The following is a 20,970-nucleotide window of genomic DNA, read 5'->3' as shown; positions in this document are numbered from 1 at the left end:
ATTTGATATCCCGTCTTTATATAAAACTTTAGGTAGATAAAAATACGATTCGCAAGGAATTGAAATGACAACGAAATAAAGGAGAATGATACATACTATTCTGAAGGATATGACGTTTCCTCTCGTTGCCCCGGTCGGTGGAAATTTTAACAACGACTCTATGCGGCTCGTTAGATTCCCTCGAGTGTTCCCTGCTCGGAGCCGCTGCACCGGGAGACCTCTTCTCCGGTAACTGAAGACTTCTAGATCTTCTTACCCTCGACTGATGAGATTCCGGGGACACTTGGGCCGTTCTTGCGCTCTGATGTTGCCTGGTAGCGTTAGCACGCCTGAAAGGATTCGGGGTCGGCGATCTTCCTTGTCGCTCGGCGCTGCTCGATGACGAGGAGGAAGAGGAGGGCGAATTGAAGGATAACTTGCCGGATTCCGAGGAGCCCGGCGATCTTCTCAATCCCTGTTGACTTCTGTGATGCCGACCTTGCCTGTTCGGTGAAATTCTCTCGCCGTTAGCTCGTATCGATTCGTTGGACGAATTCAATGCGATGATCGACGAAGAGACCAGGCTGAGATTCAACGAGGAGCTAGGATTATCATCCTCGTCGTCCCCGTCGTCGTAACCCTCCACCGAGGAATCAGTGTTCTCGGCTAACCTCGGCATCGTCGATCTTGTCACGCAACTATCCAGACTTCGAAAACCAACGGAAGACGAGGAGGAACTCGACGATTCTAGATAACGTTGAACGAATTGCGATCTTCTCGTGGAAGACTGATCCTCCAACGATTTGGCTTGAGCCATTCGATACTGTTGCTGTTGCTGTTGTTGCTGTTGTTGTTGACTAGTAGTATTTTGTCTCCGTGGTCTGGACGGAGTGCCAGCCGATTTTCGAGAGGAAGACGGTAAGGAACTCCAATTCACCTGACGCGGTGGCGAAGGAGGAGGGCTAATGATGTCACTGTCCACGATGGCGTTCGATCGCGGCAAAAACGGTGCTTTCCCGTAATTGTTGCGTCCAGACGAGTGTTTCGAGGATGATTTCTTGCCGATTACATCTTGGAAAGCTGGCGGGGGCGAGATGATCGGCGTGATCGACGGGGGTGAGTAAGATTCCGGGATACTGTGAGGAGAGGTACAGGTGCTACTCGCTACGGAATCGAAATCCTGGCCGTGGAGGGCCAGGTAGTCCGGCCTCTGGCTGTCCAATCGTAGAAATTCCTCGGGACATTTTCCTGGCTCGCTGTTGCAATGGTAATCGGCCAATTTAACCGTGGCACGTCGCGGTAACGGCAGAGTGCCCGTGGTCGCTGTGACCAGGCTACTCTCGTAGTTTATCCTACGATTCTCGTCGAGAGACCTTTGCTGCACTTGAACCCAACCGGACCGACCCAAATAAACCCCGTCCACTTCTCTGTCGCACCATCTGACCGGCGATAATTCCCTGCTACAGTCGCCGCTAATGAACAGCTCGCCGGATGTTCCGCTGTTACTCGAGAGGAACGAGTTCGAGGATTCCCGGCGACGAGAACTAGTCACCTGTTCGGGTAAGTTCAGCGTTGGAAATGTACAGCGTCGCGGGATACTTTGGAAAGGACGAAACTTTTTCAAGGAGTATCGAAAAATTCTACGCCGCTTTCCATTTTGAGATACAATGCTTAAAGCAGGTTCTTTCAACGAAAGTTTCACTCAACGTACAAGAACGTACGAAACGGATATAAAAGTGAAAATGTAAAAGTTGATATCCAAGATTTTACTGCTTTCGTATCGAAGCAGGGATAGATTTATAAGAAAATACGTATGGGGAAAGTGATATTTTCGATGGTTTTACTTGCCTGTCCGTGGCTATCTTGTCGATGCTGTTTCAAACTAGAAGTAGACGACGCGGATGCCGTCGTATCGTGACGTTTCAGGGATGGTATCGAAGTACCACGCGTGTACGAGCCTCGTGTATTTCCGCTCGATTTCCCTTTGCCACCAGTTTGGCTTTTATTGCTGCCGATGCTGTACGTGGAACCTTGAGAACCAACTTCCCAAGGGTCCGCAGTGCCGCGCAAGTGGAGGATCGACACGTTCGGACCTCTGTAAAAGGAACGTTTCATTTCTCGTTGTCATTGCAACAGGCATCTTATTCATTCTCAAAACTCCAATTTCATTTTCTACGTAATATGAATAAATTCATAAGGGCCAGGGAATGTAATTTCCTTATCGAACGTTCGTACTTTATAGCATTAGATATTCTAACGCATTTCCTCGCGAAGTAGAGAATAAATAAAATACACGCAATCGGATCGCATTTATCAGCGACTATTCCGAGTTGGATCTTCAAGAAAATTACACTTGCAAACAGAGTCTCAAGCGCAATACGCGTGTATACACAATATCCAAAATTTGTATAGAAACTAGATTCGAGGAGATTGTTGTAACCTGGACACGATGTCCGCCTCGCTACGTCCAATACAATCTCATCGTATAAATATTCATGGTGGTTAAGGATATAGATATAGATATCAGCAGATAGAGGGGAAGCAAATAAAGGCGTTACGAGAGGGGGAGGAAAGAAAGTAAGGAAAACGAGAACGTTGGATCCATCTTGTTTCGAAATGTCTACGGAGATGGAAAGCTTCTCTCGTTGATTCGAAAGCACGATACGATAGCGCGGGCTTTCTGGAATATGTGACAAAAGTCGGTGAAGTAGGAGTCGAGGTAAATCGGATTCGTCCGTATTTCGACGAAAATACAGAAACGTTGCGCGGTGCGTTCCAACAGGAACACGGAAACGTTTCAAGTTTAAACTATAATTAAACGTACCGGGGTTTCTTCCTTTTCTGCTGTCTCGTTTTACACCGTGTACAGAGATGGAAAGCTTACAGCAACTACGAAAATAAAAACACTCCCCTCTTGTCCGGCATTTGAACGTGAAATCGTGTTAATTAAAACGAAAGATACATTAGTGTGATTTAATTGAAACCAAGCATACGAGGAAATTTCTAAAGAGTAATCGCTTTAATATACGAAACGGAAACTCGTTGATGACTAAAGAAATAATGTTACCACGTGAATTTTGATGTTACGGGAACGTTTCAAATGCATCGTAAAGGTGTCACGAAGTATCTAGGTCACGGAAGAATATTTTCAAAATGAAATCTGTTATCTCTGGACGTTGGGTAAATGAATTTCAGGATGTCAACGTGACAGGCGGACACTTCGGTAACTCACAGATGTTACTACTGTTTATCATTAATGAGTCTCGGTAAATGCAGACGCGAACGCGAGGAAAGAAGACAACGGAAGGAGAATAATCTTCTACTATAATGATTCATGAAAGAATCATCCAGGGGAATGGAATTGTTGGCAAGATTTGAATCGTTCCTCGAGGATAGTAATAACATTTGGATAAACGATGTTCTAATCTTCTAAATGGCTCGATACATTTATAAATTGGTACGTCTAGTATGAAATTTATCATAAAATATCTTTTTACAGAGAGAAGTATGTATCCTGTAACGATTAGTTTAATTAATAATCACGAGTCAACATACCTCCGATATGCTAAAATCAATCGTGCTATTTGCAACGTTACAAGGAGAACGAACGAAAATCTATTTGCAGCCAGACGTAGACGGACGTATCTTCGAGGGTATAAATCCCCAAAATTACTTCACTTCGAATGTCACTCTCGGCTAAATGTACCATTATTTCTGGACGATCGTATCGGAGAATACGAGCACAGATATATCCTTCAGTAATTATATTTACCTTCTAGTCGACATCGTCTGCGGGGTAGTCGATTCCATTCGATCCTCCCACTTGATATAAAATCACTTTAACGCGTTAACTACCAATTATCGCGTCCTGTAGATCCATGTACCGTCACATCGCGAACACAAGTTCGAACTCACGGCATCTAATTAATTCAATTTTCACTGAAATTTCGCGTTTCGTAGCTCGCAGACTTCTTGCCAGACTGTGGAAATTTATGCAAATATTTCCTCGTTTAAGTTGCAACAGGAAGATATTCAAATGTAACGCAATGTAATAATTATATTACATTTAATTTAGCAAATGCCGGTATTGCGTGCAAGAGAACGTAACGAACGAAACGGGTGTACCGGGAAAGTAAAGGACTTCTTTTTCCACGAGCTCGTTAAACGGCGTAAAAATTGATCCAAGACGAGCGATTAACCGTATAGGGATTCGCGAGTAGCTCTAGGAACGTTTCAGCTCCCTTCGTCGTTTTCTCCTTGAATTTTGCATTCCCGTGTGTAAACAAGTTACGCTCCGCGGGGAGGCCTCGCGGATAGACACAGAGAGCGATGCAGGAAGCGGTCCCGTCGTTTCATTCGATCTCATGAAAGTTACATCGCGTGTAACTACCATGGAAGATTGCGAGAAAAAAAAAGCGAACACCGTAGAGAGCGAACGTAAAGCAACGATCGAATTAGTTTTCTCTTTTACCTCGTTTCGATATCGATCCAAGATAGCCATCGTATCATTTTCTATCCGTCAAACGACGCTTCTTGCAACACCGGCAAACTATACGTTTCCAATGAATATTTTCTCATTATTCATCGCAATTGTACCGTCCTGTTACGCCGTTACTATTCGTCTATTCTGGCCAGTCCTTTTTTGGTTCGTCGTGCCTGGCCACCAGTGAAACAGACCCAACACCACACGGGACAACGAACTTTGAGCCCACGTAAAAATTTCAGCAAGGACTAACGAGCGTAAGAACGACTTTGTGCTTCATCAACATATGTACATACGATTCTCTGTGACCGCAGAAAAAAAACTGTTTCATGATTAACACGTTGACTGCCCCAGGGAATACGGACGTCTATGGTAAGACATACGCGACGATTGTGTAGTTATTAGTATTTGATTTGAATCTCTTACATCTTTTTAACCTTAGTTGCTTTTCCTAATTTTATGAAATAATAGCAGTGATATGGTTATATGAAGTTTTAGGTCAACTCTTCAGGCTTCATTGTACAGTGGCTTTAATTGTATCATGAAATATTAAATAACGATTTCATGAATAAAATCTGAGAAAAATTTCGTAACGCTATCGATATCACTGTTTACGTAAAAATCTTCAAAATCATTACGTTATATAAAATTCACGGTGTCGTTCGATTTTGATTTCCCATGGCACAGTGAACCTGTTAAGCGACACGAAATTTCAAGAAAACTGCGAGGTTGATTTTTCCATCAGTGAAATCGATCACCACATGGCCCGACACTTTTCCCAAAGGAGCACTCGTAACCTCGCGGTACGTGGAGGCGCATTCGAAAATCTTCACGTCGTATGCAAATCACGAGGCAAACATCTTATTGTTAAAGCCGAGATAGCGATCTAACAAAAACGCGTTGCACGAAAGGGAAAAAGGCGAGGGATAATCACTTCCTGGACACTTTTTTGTGTCGGAGACCGTAGTACATGATGCGTGCGTCGTAAACAGAGGAAGATAAGAAGAATGAAAGAAAGGAGAAAAAAAGGAAAAAAAAAAAAAACGGAACACGCGCGTTACCTGTCGCCGCGGGAGCCAGTGGCCGTATTCGAGATGTCGGTGGAGTCGGCTGGACTGACTCTTCGAGGTGGTAGGGCGGGAGCAGGGGCCTGACTCGAGGACGAGGTCGAAACGGGCCCTATGACGCCCACGTTGCCCCCACGTACCCCGTCCTCGGCCGAATGTTGCCTGGTGGATTGCGAGCTCTGCGACAACCATCGACGACCTCCGCTTCTCGTCACCACCGTGGCACCGGTGCTCGACCCTGTTGCCTGATGGGACACCGTCGCTCCGCTATCCAACGATGTGCTCTGCGATCAGAAATTCAAATTAGCATCTCGTACGATCGCTACCAGTTCAGAAATGAGGTTGATTCTGGTCGATCTTTCTAAATCTAGCGTAAAATTAAAGTTTTCAGAGGTAATAGTAGGTCAGTCGTTGGGAATACGCTTGGTTCGAAGTTCTGGTTTTGATATGAAAAATTTTTATAAATTTTTAATGGTTCTTATTTAGTAAGGTTTGATTAAATTCGACGGACAGACTGTAAAAGTTATATTTGAAGGGTTGAGGGATATCGAAGGGGAAAGATGGGTCGCGTTTAATTGGTTAACTTTGGCACGGCACTCGGAATCCATGGTATTTTATACAGGCAATAAAGTTACTTATAAGGTTTGTTAGGACGAGTATTTGTTCGATAGTGTCCTTTTTTCGATGTCTGGGATACAGGATGTTGAGAGAGAGGGATCTTGTAATCGATGCTCCCTTGATGCAGTAGGCTGGATGCGGTTAGAAGCGCTTCTTCTCGAACGTTTTCAATTATTCCATCGATGGGCGAGCTAATCGATTCGGCATGGACTGTCGCTTCGAGGTTTCTCATCGTTCTCGTCTTTCAATCGTCTTCTTTATTTTTTCCACAGTTCTTTCATTCCATCCCCAACGATGAACGACAGAGATGCATTTCTGTCCGATCGAGAATTCACATTCTTCGACGGAAGAATTCGAGATTCGATGGTCGATCCGAGGTAACCGCCATAGAATTTCTTAAGATTCGTAGAATATCGGAAAGGGACGGGGTTTATTGTCGCTTTTTACCTTCATTAATTGCAACCGATTCCTCCGCGTGGCATTCTTACGATTCAACTTGACGGAACATGGTTCGAGTGTAGTCACTTTTAAACGAAATATCATCCTTCCCAGAATCTTTATTTATTTCCCTGACAAGCAAACTACCCCGAGAAGATATTATGCAAAAAAATAAAAAAAATTTCAACGAGAATGTTCCACTTTATTGAACATTTTTCATAGAATGAATTGCTTCTGTCGAGGTTTCAGAATCAATTCTATATTTTATTAAATTTATTCCCCAGTAATTCAATCAGTAAGCTTTGGGGGTTGTATAAATTCTCGAAAGTCTAGAATTCGAATTTCCAACCTGTAGGTCGCGACTCCCAAGAGGGTCGTAAAGTGTATTTTGAAAAGGTCGCCTCGGTTATATCCAGTGCAATTATTCTTATGAAAAATTTCATTAAAAAAGATCGCAGGTTATTAAAACAGGTTTTGATTAGAAGAAACAAATTCGAGAAGATTGATTTAAAAAATCAACTCATGGTAAAATAATTTCTTTTTAAATATGGTGGTGGTTGCATAAAACATTCTGAAAACTGTCTTGACGAGACAGCTAAACTCACGGGTACGCGCAACAGAGGCTGCCGCTGGTTCTACTTCCAAATACGGACGAGGCGCGAGAGACTGGCTACGCAACTCCTTCGATGAAAGTATTTTTATTTTCGTCGTGCCACGCTGAAGAACCTGTCTCTGCTTGCCGATCGGTCGAGGAATCGAGAATCGTGAATCCGAGCGTGCCACTTTGAAGCGGACCGATCAGATTCACCGATTAATCGCCCGGGTTTCCCTCGTCATCGGACATAACTGGCGCCGATTGATAACAAATATGAGAAATCGAGCCGGTGTTTTATTGCTCTACACACAGACATCTTTCGACCACTCGTTTGTTTACCTAACGTGGAAAAATTGAAACGACCTCGCGTCGCGAGCCAGCATAGAAATCGACGAGAATATTTAGGTCGAGCCAATAATTCAACGGTAACGAGACGGAATTTGTTCTATCGTCGTGACGAAATGGTTTAAGTGATTGAGAATCTAATTCGCTGTTTTCGGTACAGTCAGAATCGATTTAAGTGTAAATAAAAACGGCGAGGCAAGGAAGAGAACTATTAGACGCTTACGTTTAAATGATTCTTCCTGGACGTGACCGACGAGTCCTGCGAGGATCCTCTCGAGTAATGCCTGGAAAACACCTCGGCGAGTCTGGATCTTCCCGAGCTGGTAGGGTTCGATTTCGATTTATTCGACGGCGATTCGTCGCTGGTTTTAGCCAAATTCGGATTGCTACTCTTGCGCTCCGGAAAAACTAAATGCTCGATATTTGGCGTGTATCCAGGATCGCTTCTCACGATATCCTGGAGGGTCACACGACCGCCGCCGCTCGGTCCCCCATTACTGAAACAAGTGGAAAAAGCAAATTCCTTTTTCCAGCCAATTCTCGCCGTTGCGCTGCATCGAAACCCGAAACGATATCCCGAACTTGCGTGTATTCCGTGTATTTGCAAGTCAAACGACGTCGTTCTCATCGTCCGATGAGGGAAGTTGAATTTTAGGGGAACACAGTTAATATTTATCGAGGCTACGGGAACGGTCTGCCTAAGGGAGTCGCGAAATTCTTCTGCGAGAAGAAGCGCCGACAATCTTTTCGCGTGAAAAGAATTTCGTCAAGGGACGTCGTGAAAAGGGACGGGTTCGAACGTGAAAGCGTAAAAACAACGCGACAGAAACAAAAGAGAGGGAGGAACAAAGAAGGGGTAGAAGGTGGATCAGTGAAATGCATCGTGAATGGAATGTCGCGCACGTCGACGCGTGTAACGTCGACTTTAAAGGGTTAATTATGTAAACCCACTGAAAGCCACGGATACTTTACTGTCTCCCGGTATTTTCCCTCCCCTCCTGAGATTTTCTTTTCATCTCATCGCAATCCATCAAAGACGATAAGGAAGAGACGGAATAAGAAGAAGAAAAAAAAGGAAGGAAACGGTCGGTCGGTAATAAAAACGTCGTCGGCAGACCGTCCTGGGATCTATTGTAGCCGAGATTATAATGAAGACGTATACATACATGAAAACGACAAGGGGAAAAAAATTACGATACGTGGAAATAGGTTTTTCTTTGAGTTTCCCTCTGTAAGTGACACGAGTTGGAAAGTAAAAAGGGGACGAAACGGGTTTAAAGTGTGACACGTTACCGCTTTGATCTTTCCTTTTTTTTTTTTTTTTTGTAAAAGCGGTTGAAGATCGGTTCTATTCGGTTTCTAATTTATGTTCATTTTTAATACAAGGTCAGCATTTAATATTGCGTTAAGTTTAAAGCAGTTTCATCAGGCAAGTACACGCTTCGCTCCTTATCAAGAGAGAACTGCCAATTGCCCTTCGCGAAACTTTTACAACTCTTTTTCATTCTACTCTCGGCTGCAACTTTAATATCCCTGTTGCTCGCAAAGTATCCCGGAGAATTATAATTAAAAAATGTTTGTCTGCTGACCTGGGTCCAAAACCGTGCGACTGCCTCTGGCCTCGTCTTTTCCCGCTGCCACGGCCAGGCTTGATGTTTGTCGCCTCGGCTAATTGCAGCAAACGGCTGCGATGCTGCCGCAACAGCGGGTCCTCCCTACGATTCATTTTAACCGGTGCAACTGCAATCCTGTCGTCCCTGCATCCTGCAATCAGAACAAAGAAGGTCAGCTTCATATTCGGTGGAAAGAAATTGAATCGTACTCTTGAAATACTTAAAGGAGTCCGCGCTGAGGATGCCGGAAATTTTATTAGGCGGTGCCTTTATTCTGCATCAATTTTACCGATACCAATGTTAAAACATGAATATACTTTTTTTTTCAAAAACGTTCCTCTATCCGATAATACAATTGCGATTATTTCGCGACAGACGGAATAAAATGTTCACGCGACGATGGCAATTCAACGGAAACTTGATGGAACCGAAAGATCTAAAACAATGCATTAATCCACTTTAATACAGTCACCGTGAAAACGGATAGATTCAGTTGCCAAGTGTCCTGGATTTTTATTTCTCGCGATACCGAAACGGTGACATCGTCGAATTTACGTCCGCAATTCTTTTTTTCTCTTTCCATTTTGTTTTTCACTTTTTTTCCTTTAACGACTTTGGCGGAGTGTCCATTTTTAGCTTCATTTACTTCGGATACTTTCCCCCTGGGTTAATTGGTTTCAGACCAAGAAACTTTCCCGATTTTGTCGTTTTATGATAGCTTCTCTCGAACGAGAGAATCAGAAATTAATCAATAACAAATTACTTGAGGGATAGTCTAATTAATGTTCGAAGTTGTAAGTTTTGCTTTCCTTTGATTATTTGAGAGAAGTGGAAACATTGAGGAACGCGATGAAAAGACAAACTCGCATCAAAGGTAGAAAATAATTTTCAATAAGACGACACCATAGAACGTTATCCTTTTACGGTGTTTCATTGTTAAAAGCATCGGATCGTAATTATCGGACTGTGAACTCTTCTCCCGAGGTTCGGGTCGGATCAGGAAAAGAATTTACTACTGACACTGGGCCCACTGCACTTTTGTTCCTTCGCAGTGAAACCAGGAAAAAAAAAGTCTTGACAAAAAGCACCGACGATGCATCCTACTTTTTGTTTCTTTTACATTTGTTTCTCTGTTAAAAACTTTCGACATTGTGTCGCCTCTGTAAACGCCCTTCTTTTTCCGCTTATTTTCTTTTTCGTTCTTTCAATCGGAACGATTTTCCCTCCAACACAAAAACAGTTATAAATTTTTCCATTGTGTCTCACGTATTTGTTACATGTTTATTATATTTCAGTTTTAACAACTGACGTTCCATTATGTTGCAAATATACAACACAAAAGAAAAATTTACTTACTTTTATTTTCTCCACTTGTCACATTTTCAAAACGTAGTTTTATTCTTTAAAATTGAACGAATCATGCAATGAAGAATAATAAGCATGCAACCAATAATTTTCTATCCTTTGAGAATAAAGCGAAATTATAGGGACAGTTAATTAATTAAATCGGTGGACAGTCTATTACCTCGTAATTAATGAGGCTGTTTATAGCGTCTTTTTAACGGCGAAAGATTGACGTCGATATAGGTTTAGCTCAGTTTCTGGTGGCCGCCGATATTGAACCTCGTTTATAATGGCAGATATCGGCGAAAGTTTTCTACGTTCAACCGTTCGAGCGGAATAGTTTACTTCGCAAATAATGCATCGACGAAAATATAATAAAGGTTCGAAACTATTTTCGAGCAAAATTCCCGTCGACGTCGTTTAACGCGAGGTCGACCAAAATACACCGAATAAAGTAAACGTGCATACGGTTTCAGTTTGATTTTCATTTACCACCCTTTACTTTCAGCTGTTTTGTAATTTCAGTCGAATCACAGAGAAGGAAATTAAAAATTTTTTTCGTTTGTAAATTTCACTGCTTTGAAGATTAATTAATCGGACAGTTTATACTTTAAGGGTACAATTTTCCCGTAATGCGTTCCGTGAAATATGCAAATACACAATTTGATCGTTGAATGGCAAGTGTCATTAAAATCGTGTTAAGCGAAAATGGAACTAATTTTATTTACGGATGATTCCGTCTAATGACCGTCACTCCACCGATTTATGAACAGCTCGAGATGCAATGCGGCTTTACGACCAACGTGCCGCAGTAATCACGGTGTTGGAACAATAAAATCTATCAAATTGTTCTTCGTGAATATTAATATAGATCGTAAATTAATTTAAGAGGCAACAGCTGGTATTTACGTTCTAGCAAATAAAACAGGCAAATTTTTTAGATAAATATTGCGCATACCGTTTTTAATATTTTCTAAAACCATGCCACTGCACCTGTGCGTTTTAACATTAAATCGTTTACGCAGCCAATAAACAAGTTTTACAAATTTGCTTAAAAATTTAATTATGTAACATTTTAACGATCGATATCTGTGATATCGCGTTCGAATTGACACAGCTGTAAATCGAGTTGCATCCCTACAGGTGCTGCAATTTCTCGGTGAATGTAGCACTACTAAAAATGCAACCAAATCCGTCGAAATGATGGATTTCAGATTCATTATCTTAAATTGCAGATACAATTAACACGTTTCTCTTTATGCATACCTGCGAGAAAATGAACTTGATTTTTTTTTCTAGTTTCTTCTTCCATCCAATTATTGAAATTTGAATAAGAAAAATCACATTTTTGTATAACTTCATTAATTTCGTGAACTATAACAATTACCTTTAACAATCAATTTTTGCAATTTCCTTTTCGATGAGCGTTTGGAATTATTATTGCGAAACATGTGTTATATATTAAACGGATCCTCCCCCTCACCACCCACATTCTATTTTTGTCGAGTAATTAACCACAGTATTGAATTCGATAACATGAAAATGGCAGTACGTATTTGTTATTTCTGGGGATACATTTTGCTCGAAATGTTACAAAGCAATGAGAAAGAAAATATTCGAGCAAAACTGTGTAATTAAAAAATAGTATCCCCGGATATTATTACACCAATTTTACATTAAAATCTAGAGAACAGAATATGTATTTTGAACATATGGGAAACAATATATCTATGTATCCGTATCGTGCCCAATATAGGCTTCAGTGACGTTGGGCACAACAAACGGAAGGAAATTCGAAAATATATTTGATAAAACATTTACATTCCACTTGATATTCCCTATACACGCGTGTGATGCACTCGTTGCTTCCAAAGATCGAGTTTGTCCGTTGCATACAAATTTCGTGACCAATATTCGAGGCAGCTCACTCGTGAAAACGATTCACTGAACAATGAAAATTAAAAAGATTCGTGATCGCTGACCTAATACCGTATTTTTTAAATCACTTAGCAGTTCATGATTTCGATATTTTCGATATCATCGTTTACATTTCAAACGAATGTATCCCGTCGCAACTGAGAAATAAAATTCCGAATGCATCGCAAAGCCTGCAATCTTTAGAATTACCAACCACGAACGTGTGAACAAAATCGTACAATTTTCTCGGTTTTCTCCCCTACCACAGGGACGATTATTATTCCAACAAGCAATTCGCTCGCCTTAAGCATTTTCGAGCCGGAAAATTCGCGAAGAACGTTGCCTCAGCAGACGCAAGGTAATGCTTTCAAGACTTTCCGACTTAACCCCGGCCCAGGAACGTTAGCGTTCGCCTTTTCGCCAGCGAACCGAGCGGATGCATATAAATGCATGCAGTATGCAATATTCCAGGTGAACACACATACATACCGAGAGGGAAGGACACATAAAACGAGGACATTATCCGGCGGATTTCGTGTTGGTAGCCAGATAAATACAATGGGGACGGCGTTAAGTCAACAGGGCATGGTTATCCGAACTTCGAAGAGAGGAAAATGGCCGTAAAGACGGGAACGGTCCGCTCGAAAGCTCTTAAAGCTCCGGCCATCATCGAATTACGCTGGATTTTCGAGGGTCACGCTATTGTGTCGCGTTTTCGGACCCCTATGGAAATTTTCTCCACGCTGGCCTTTGTACGAAATTTTCCTCGAACGATGCTCACCCTTTGCCTCCCCAACCGGAACCTCGTTCCACGATAAAAGCCACTTTTTATTATGCAGAATTGAGAGTTGCGCAATAAGCAGAATACCCTGAGATAACGAGTACAGTTTGTATTATGTAATCATGGGAAAATGTCGGGACATAATACCGCCATGAATGAATTCGGATAAAACTTTTTTCCCTCGGTTTCCTTTGCACAGAATTGTCTGAGCCGTCGTAAAGCAGGGGGTCATCAAATGATCATCAGTGGAAAGGTTGAATTTCAAGGCAATTTAAATGTGGCTTTCCAACGGAAGTTTATCGATGATTAAATGATAAATAATTTTGGTCTATTAGGATCAACAATTTATTATAGATATTTTGAAACATAGGGCGGATTATATTATCGATGTTACTGATGATCGATCTTGCTAATCCTTCCATCGTTCGATAGATTAATTAATCACGTAACTCGACAAATCCTCCATGCTAGATCATGCAGATAGTGGTTCAAAGTTGCCCTGAAATTCCGTTGTGCAATTTCCCGGATGATTTCCCCATAGACTGTACGGTGTACTATAAAACTTTGTATCGGGTATAATATCGACTGGTTCATAGTCAGACGAATGCTATCGATCGGTATTTTTCAATCAAGCCGTTCTGAAGAACCGCATATTGCCTATTTCGATCTTCGAATCCGACAAAACCTGCTGGTTGTCTTCTCAATGAAGCTTTGCGCTCAAACCATTATAACTGTCTATCAAACGAAGCGAACCGTGATCATTCAACTGCACAAAATCTAACATTAATCCGATGTTCTACGATCTTTTTTATCGTTCTAGTACTTTAGCTGTCTCTCACGAAACATCGTATAAAATTCATACCTGAAAATCTTGAGTTTAGTAGGCTACATTTAAAATTTTAATTAAGATTCGTCTATTTAAGCTTGATCGGCTTAAAAATCAGATAATACGAAAAGCAGGAGAAGAAGAAAATTTTAAATACCATTAATATAACATTTTGATAATAATACAGTTATACAGTCAACGTGTCAAGATAAATATTTAAAAACAAATTTTCTGAAATTTTCCACGGAACATCGCGCAGTTTCTCATTAATAATACACACGAGAGAAAGTGGATTATATAGTTAGAGTGTGATCAAACTGAAGCTAATCCAGCGCATCCTAGCAAAGTGTTCTACGTAGAATTCTACGAAGCATTATGTTATAGTAAGTACAGGGATGATATAGGTCTTTGAACAGTGCGTCGAGTGGTAACGTCGGGGATGAGGCGCATGCATAATTCGCGTTTTCGAGTGGAGAATAGTGGGATAGGGGTAGCAGAGGATAGAAGAAGGGACGAAAACACTTCGGGAACGACCGCAGGAATAGATTTTCAATTATCCTGGAAAGGGTACTCGAAGCATTCGAGCCAAGAGACCGAGTACGAGGCTGACTTCCTAACGAATCTCACGCGTTCCCTCTTGTGTAAAAAATTAAAAAATTAAAAATCAACTACCTGTACTATCTATCTATTTTTAAAAATAAATTTTATCATCCCTTTCTATACACACGCGAGGTTGCGAAGAAGAAATTTTTCAAACATAAAACCTTGTTTCCCTTTTCAAGCAATCTTTCTGTATCGCTTCGTCTCGAGCAGAAAAATCACTGTATTAAATTATGTTCGAAAACTGACGTAAATGGACGCCGCAGACAGTTCCATATAATAACGATTCGCGTAAATGAAAAATCTTCGCTTTGATCCAGACGCGTACTCGTTTTATCGAATTCCATTAAAATTATCAACGCCGTCTATAAATTTCCTCGTCGACGTAACTGGCTTCTTTCTATTATATAGTATAAATCGTGGAAATACAGTTTCCCTTCGAGAACAGGTGAGACGATAAATTTCTGCAAGCATTTCGACACGTTTTAGGGTACCTTATCCGTGCAATTTAAGGAACAATATACGGCTCATCAAATATGGATTACTGCTTTACGTGGCATGCTATCCTCGATAACAACAACCAACTACGTCAGTATCAAATTCAGCCGATATCGCTCGATACTAGAACTGTTTCGCGAACGAACAAGAACCGTCGAGATAGAAACGTAGGGACTTAAATGGACGCCCTGCTATGAACATGGTTGTTTCAGTCAGTGATATCTAGCGTGAACTTTGTGCACGTCGATTTAGTTTCAGGACTTCTCGACGACACCTGCGGGAAACTGATATCTCATGCGGAGACATTATAGCAGACTTACGGGGACTTATAAGAAGATATACGGTTAAGAGCCAGTTACAAACTGTTCTCTCCTATGAATCAGCTGGCAGTTATTAGATGTACGCAAGTTCCAATCTTTGTTATCCAATGTTCCGATATGATTATCATAGATTTATCTTAGGATATAAAATAATTCCCCTATATTATACTACATCCTGAAGAGAAAGATGGATAAAACGCAGAACAAATAAATCGTGAAAGAACCTAAACCTCTGTATCGGCAAATAAGAACAAGAAAGGGTAAATGAAATTTCACAGGGTAACGAATGGTGCGATTAAGAAGAAAAATTAAATTTCACCATAGAAACTCGTGGACATTGCAGATGTGCGATGCGTTTCTTGCGCCTTTGTTCGTGACCAACGACAGGACTTTTTATCCGTGAAAATCTTGTCGTGTAATATCCGATATAGGAGCCCGCAGTCGGGATATCGTAAATCAATTTTCTTCGTCCTGTCGTGCCATTTCGCTTCCCTTCCCTTCGTCTCTCGTGATCCTGTCGTAAGTTCAGCTTCGTTAAACCGGCAATTGGCAGGTCCTTTGGAGTTTCGCGAAAGGAATTAAAAACGGAGATGAATTTATCAAATGAACCGTGCTGTTCTATATTTGACGAGAAAGAAAAGGTCGCGACTGAAGATTCGTAAGCATCTAAATGACTAGGTTTAAACTATTTCAAAGTACAAAAGAAATTATTATTCGATTCAGTCATTAACAGTGAAACGAATGGTGGAAGCGATGTCTGGAACAGGGAAAGCAAGTTTCGTAATTCAGAATTGTACAATACCCTTTCACGAAACGACACGACGTTGTCTGAAGATCCTACGTTGCAAGCTTTGTCTGCACAAGTTTGTACTGTTAGCGGTAACTTGAGACTTGCGGCGAAGAAGATTACCCTATTTAATTGAAATTGGTTACGACTGGATTAATAATGAACGCCTGCTAATGGCACGATTCATTCGCTCAAGCGGTTACGCATATAATCATCCAATAATTGAAATTGTTAATCTCCAATGGGTTACACAATCGTTTCATAAATTCTCGAAACGTTTAAATAACATTAGAAATATACTTTGCGTTTGAAATTTATACCAGATTTTTCAAAAAAAAGCGTACCACAGTACGGCTTACGAAAAGTATCCTATAGAAAAAAGTGTAATATTTTTAAACGAACAATTTTAAGCGTGCAATATGAACGCATTCAACGATATAATATCTCTAATATTTTACAGAAAGAAGAAGAAAGGAAAAGATGGAGGGAGAAAGAGAAAGAAGCAGGGACAGTAACAGGGTGAATTGAAAAGGGAGCTTAAAAAGCAGTTTTCTATTTCTGCGGAAAGCATCGTCCGACGACGATAATTTTGTTTTCCCGGCGTCGTTCACGTCGTCCCATTCATTTTCGTGGAAAGTGGAAGGAATTGACGGGTAAAACGGAAAACTATGGTGCGCATCTAGTCGCCACGGTTGAATGCAACTTTGAATATGCGTTGGAAACAATTGATTCCTTTAATGAGATTGCTCGTGTAGATGTGTGTACGCGGTACACACGTTAGGATGATACGTTTATGCACACGATCCTTGCCGTGCTGTTTCGAATCGTCGAGCGAAACGTTATTAACCTGATTGACGGGGCAAAAATACCCTTCGGCTCCAACTACCTCGGTCGTTGCACTCGAATTGATTAACTAAAACAAGAATATAATGTAGTTTATTCGCCGATCGGTTCATCGTTTTCAATCACCGAACGTTTATTGGAATATTCGACGCCTGGAGGTACGAGTTCAAGTAGGCTAATCGCTTATTTTCATCCTATCGCTTCTACGACCACCTCTATTTTATATTTTATGAACAGACACAATGTAGACCTAGATAAACGAGACTCTATCGCGATTCTACGCCCCAGGCTGTTATATGAATTTTCCTAAAGTATGTAAGTCGAGTTCTGAATGAGCGACCATCATAAACAGACGCGATGATGCTGGTACGTACTTTTGGGTAATCTCTATGCTGACGGTTCTGAATTAGGCCGTTAAAATGGCCCGCTGGTTTTAACGTAACATTCGCTAAATGTACGTAAATGGAAGAGAAAGAATTTGTTAAATTCTTGTTTCAAATAATTAATGAAATTCAAATTTTTCGAGCACAGTAATTTAAGGGACATTATTATTTAAATTAAACCTCGTTATTTTAATTAAAAGAACATCAACGTTTCTAAAAGAAGTTTTATCTAACAGAACGAAATTCATTAAATGACACTTTAAAATTGTAAAGCCTACAGACACGAAAGATGATAAGAGTATTAATTTCACGACGATATAACTGAAATTATTAGTTACGAGAGTATTAGCAGAGTGGTAATGGTGCGCAGTGTTCTTAAAAATACTTTATCTCAACAGTTTTTCAAGATAATGACTTTCTTTTTAAAAGATACCCTTCCAGTTTGTGAAATTCGATCCACCGAAAACTTTGATAAAAATTTTTAATTGATCCATTACAATTAACATTGCAATATTACTCGCGGTTGCAAATAATCCTTCGCTTACTCGACAAGCTATACAATAATGATTGCATAGCTGCCAGTTGCAGCTTGTTTAATATTATCTGCATCCTCTCTCAATTATTGCGGTATAATAGTGGAAATAATCGATTCGTGATGTCTATGAATACCCTATCAAACGTAGGATAGTCCAGAACAAGAGTAAACATACCGTTAACATGGATTATTTAAATAAAACCAAATAGAAACTGAGCAATATCTGTGTATAACACAAATACTCCTATACTATCTCGTGTAACGTTTCAACGTCATTCGTGTCCTCTTTAAATACACTTATTACAAAAATAAATTAATAGAACGAAATGTTTAAAATGAAAAAAGAGAAACGTGCGCAAATCAGTTCTCTTCAATCTATGGAAAGCTGAAGGCATTAACATAAATTGATAACGATTCAACTGAAATTCACGTGCACAGCAAAATGAGAATTCCCGATAAACTGTGAATTCACGATTCGTTAATAAATACGAGGATAATATTTGTTATCTGGGGTCGCGGTATTTGCGATAAAACTTTGAAATTCGTTAATAAAAATGTGCACACGACGGAATGCAAATTCGGTCGTGACGAATAAAGAACAACAGCGATAACGGTGTTTGACCGAAATAAATCGTTTAAGTGCACGGTTATTATTTTGTTCCGCATTTTACCGTCGACCGGCTTGTTCTTCCTTTTATAATTACCCTCGCCAGCCACATGGCCATTAAGTTTATTAGCTGTTACCGTAAAGCAACCGCTTAGCAAAATACTTCCCGGTAATTGCGATAAGTTATTTCGGTGACCAACGTTTCAAATTTGAAATTAAAAAAATAAAAGAAAAGAAAATCGGTCAACAAAGAATAGTTTCTGGTACAGAAACATAATAGTTCTCTGCTCAATATGGAAGAAAAAACAAAGCAAGAGCTTACGTTCATTGAAATCGTAAGAAAGAAAAAGGAAAACATACTTCTTCCGAGATTTCGTTTGATTATCTCGGAGTATAAGGAAAACACAGAGAGAGGAATAAATCCGGCGATTAATAGATAACCGGGTCGTCGGCCTCGAGAGGTCGACAAGGCTTTTGGCAAAGAACGAGCAAAGAAGAAACGAAGGTGGGGATTCGTCTTTCCTAGGTGACTATGTCTAGCAAAAGAAGTTGTGCAACGTGTGCAACGTGTTGTAAAAAAAAAAAAAAAAGTAGAACGGGGTCAAGGCGGTTCGTCGTTCCTTTTTTACTGGAAGAAAATTGCCTCGAGCCAAAGCAAGTCTGCTTCATTTTTTTTTTTCTCCAAACAACTGTTTAACTTTATAATTTATTTTCCACTAACAACAAACTCATTCAAGTAACTCGCTTTGACGAATCATCGTTTACGGTTATCGTTTTCATTGAGATAGAAAGTATCGCGATGCACCCGGTAGCGTGGGTGCATCAGTTTCGTTCGCGAAAGAAAAATTCGAAACAACAATCGATTGATTTGCGAAGTGGTTATTTATCGATATTTCATGTCTCACCTGACACGCTTCATGCTCGTCCCGGATTCGCCGAGTCCACGTTCCAATATTGTCCATTTCTCGAGAATAGTCGAGTTCTCTTACAAAAATTTCCACTCCAGGTGATTCCATCAGAAACAAAAACAATGTTCTCGAAACACGGTAATTCGGGGAAAAGCTTCGTCCCTTCCATCCGACACTGTTCCCTTTCTGATTATCGCGATCCTCGACTAAAACTGCGCACGTGGTGGAAATTTTTCGTCGAAAGTCTTCCCTTCTCTCGTGATGCACGTTTCGAGCACGATTTCTTATTCGATTTTCCTACCGATACACCTGTTTGTATAAAACTAACTCGATCGATGATCATTATCAAAAACGTCACAGAAGAATCACGGTAATTGAAAATACGATCGCGTGTGAAATGAAAACTCATCGTTCGTTTATGCAGAATTATTGCATCGTCAAGAATTGTTGACTCGTATTGCTAATAGAGAAACGTCGAACCGGTTCGAAATGCAAAATCTTTTGATCAGGAAATTTCAGTTCATCGCGTCGGATGCATGATCGACGCCTTGTTACCCAAAAACACGCTTCAACGACCAGCTCTCGCGACTCGATTCGAACACATCGTTGTCCGGGATTTTCATTGTTGCTCCTCTTTCAGCGTCAAACAGAAAATCGCGGATTAGTCCGGCACAATCTTTTGCCCGCTTTGAATGCTCGCCCTAAAAAGTGCAAAATGAAAAGCTGCTTTTTATTGCTCTGTGGGGGACTCGGTCGTTTCCACGGGATCACGGCCGCTTGTGCTACACGGATTTAACGTTGTTCCTATTTCACGAATGCTTTTTCCCCGGATATCACTGTCCACTGTTCTTCCAGTATCAAATCTTCCATGTTAAATATCGTCGCTCATCGAATTCGCTCGGCTTTCGTAACGGCACAGTTGCTTCGATGCAAAATATTTGAATAAATCGGAAAACTTAGAATCCTCCGTGAACGGCAAAGGATTTACTTTGAGGCCAACACAAAAGTGACGTGTCTTCTAAAATCTTCGACACAAGCGCAGAATTTTCAAAGCTTGCTCGTTAGACCGGTGTCTAAAGTATCACAAGGAAGAGAGAAAGTGAATGTGCGAGCGCGTTAAAAGAAAATAAAAAATGAATTTTCCGGCAAGGCTTTTCCACCTCGTCAAGCTTATTTTTCTTCCGCGTCTTTCAACCGTTCTACGCGGTGAAAATGTCCTGAAAATTTGTGTGCCGAAGACACCGACCAGCCCGGGGAAAATTCGAAATCCATGAAGAAAGAAACAAAAGGTCAAGAAAAATAAAAAGCTCGAATGGATCCGAAACTCGATACCCGTGAATTATACATTTCTCGGTGTATTTCATAGTGTAGGACGTTCTTGGAAAAAGGTCGGCGTAATGTTAAAAAATGAGTGGGAAATCATGATCAATGTAGGTTCCGTGTGAAAAAAGGGAGGAGGATATATCGAACGTATAGTCGTCCA

At 40.7% G+C, this 20,970-nt stretch overlaps 1 protein-coding gene across 5 annotated transcripts in view; it reads right to left on the bottom strand.

The window, feature by feature from the left end:
- The window catches only part of RhoGEF3 (Rho guanine nucleotide exchange factor 3), a 109,872-nt gene that overhangs the window by 65,621 nt on the left and 23,281 nt on the right, over positions 1 to 20,970 (bottom strand). For 4 of the 5 annotated variants that reach the window (XM_076692116.1, XM_076692115.1, XM_076692118.1 and 1 more), the window contains 5 exons: positions 9,115 to 9,289; positions 7,749 to 8,022; positions 5,524 to 5,813; positions 1,828 to 2,074; positions 97 to 1,531 (listed from right to left, as the gene is read on the bottom strand). In XM_076692116.1, the coding sequence (XP_076548231.1) occupies positions 97 to 1,531; positions 1,828 to 2,074; positions 5,524 to 5,813; positions 7,749 to 8,022; positions 9,115 to 9,251 (2,383 nt within the window). In that variant the 5' untranslated portion in view covers positions 9,252 to 9,289. Of the gene's footprint in view, positions 1 to 96; positions 1,532 to 1,827; positions 2,075 to 5,523; positions 5,814 to 7,748; positions 8,023 to 9,114; positions 9,290 to 19,484; positions 20,476 to 20,970 lie in introns of those variants that run through there. The other variant, XM_076692117.1, reaches the window with a different exon arrangement.

The sequence above is a fragment of the Osmia lignaria genome, chromosome 14, assembly GCF_051020975.1.
Source record: "Osmia lignaria lignaria isolate PbOS001 chromosome 14, iyOsmLign1, whole genome shotgun sequence".
Lineage (NCBI taxonomy): Eukaryota > Metazoa > Arthropoda > Insecta > Hymenoptera > Megachilidae > Osmia > Osmia lignaria.
The sequence above is the reverse complement of the archived record's forward strand: the minus strand, read 5'-3'. Positions and strand labels throughout refer to the sequence as shown.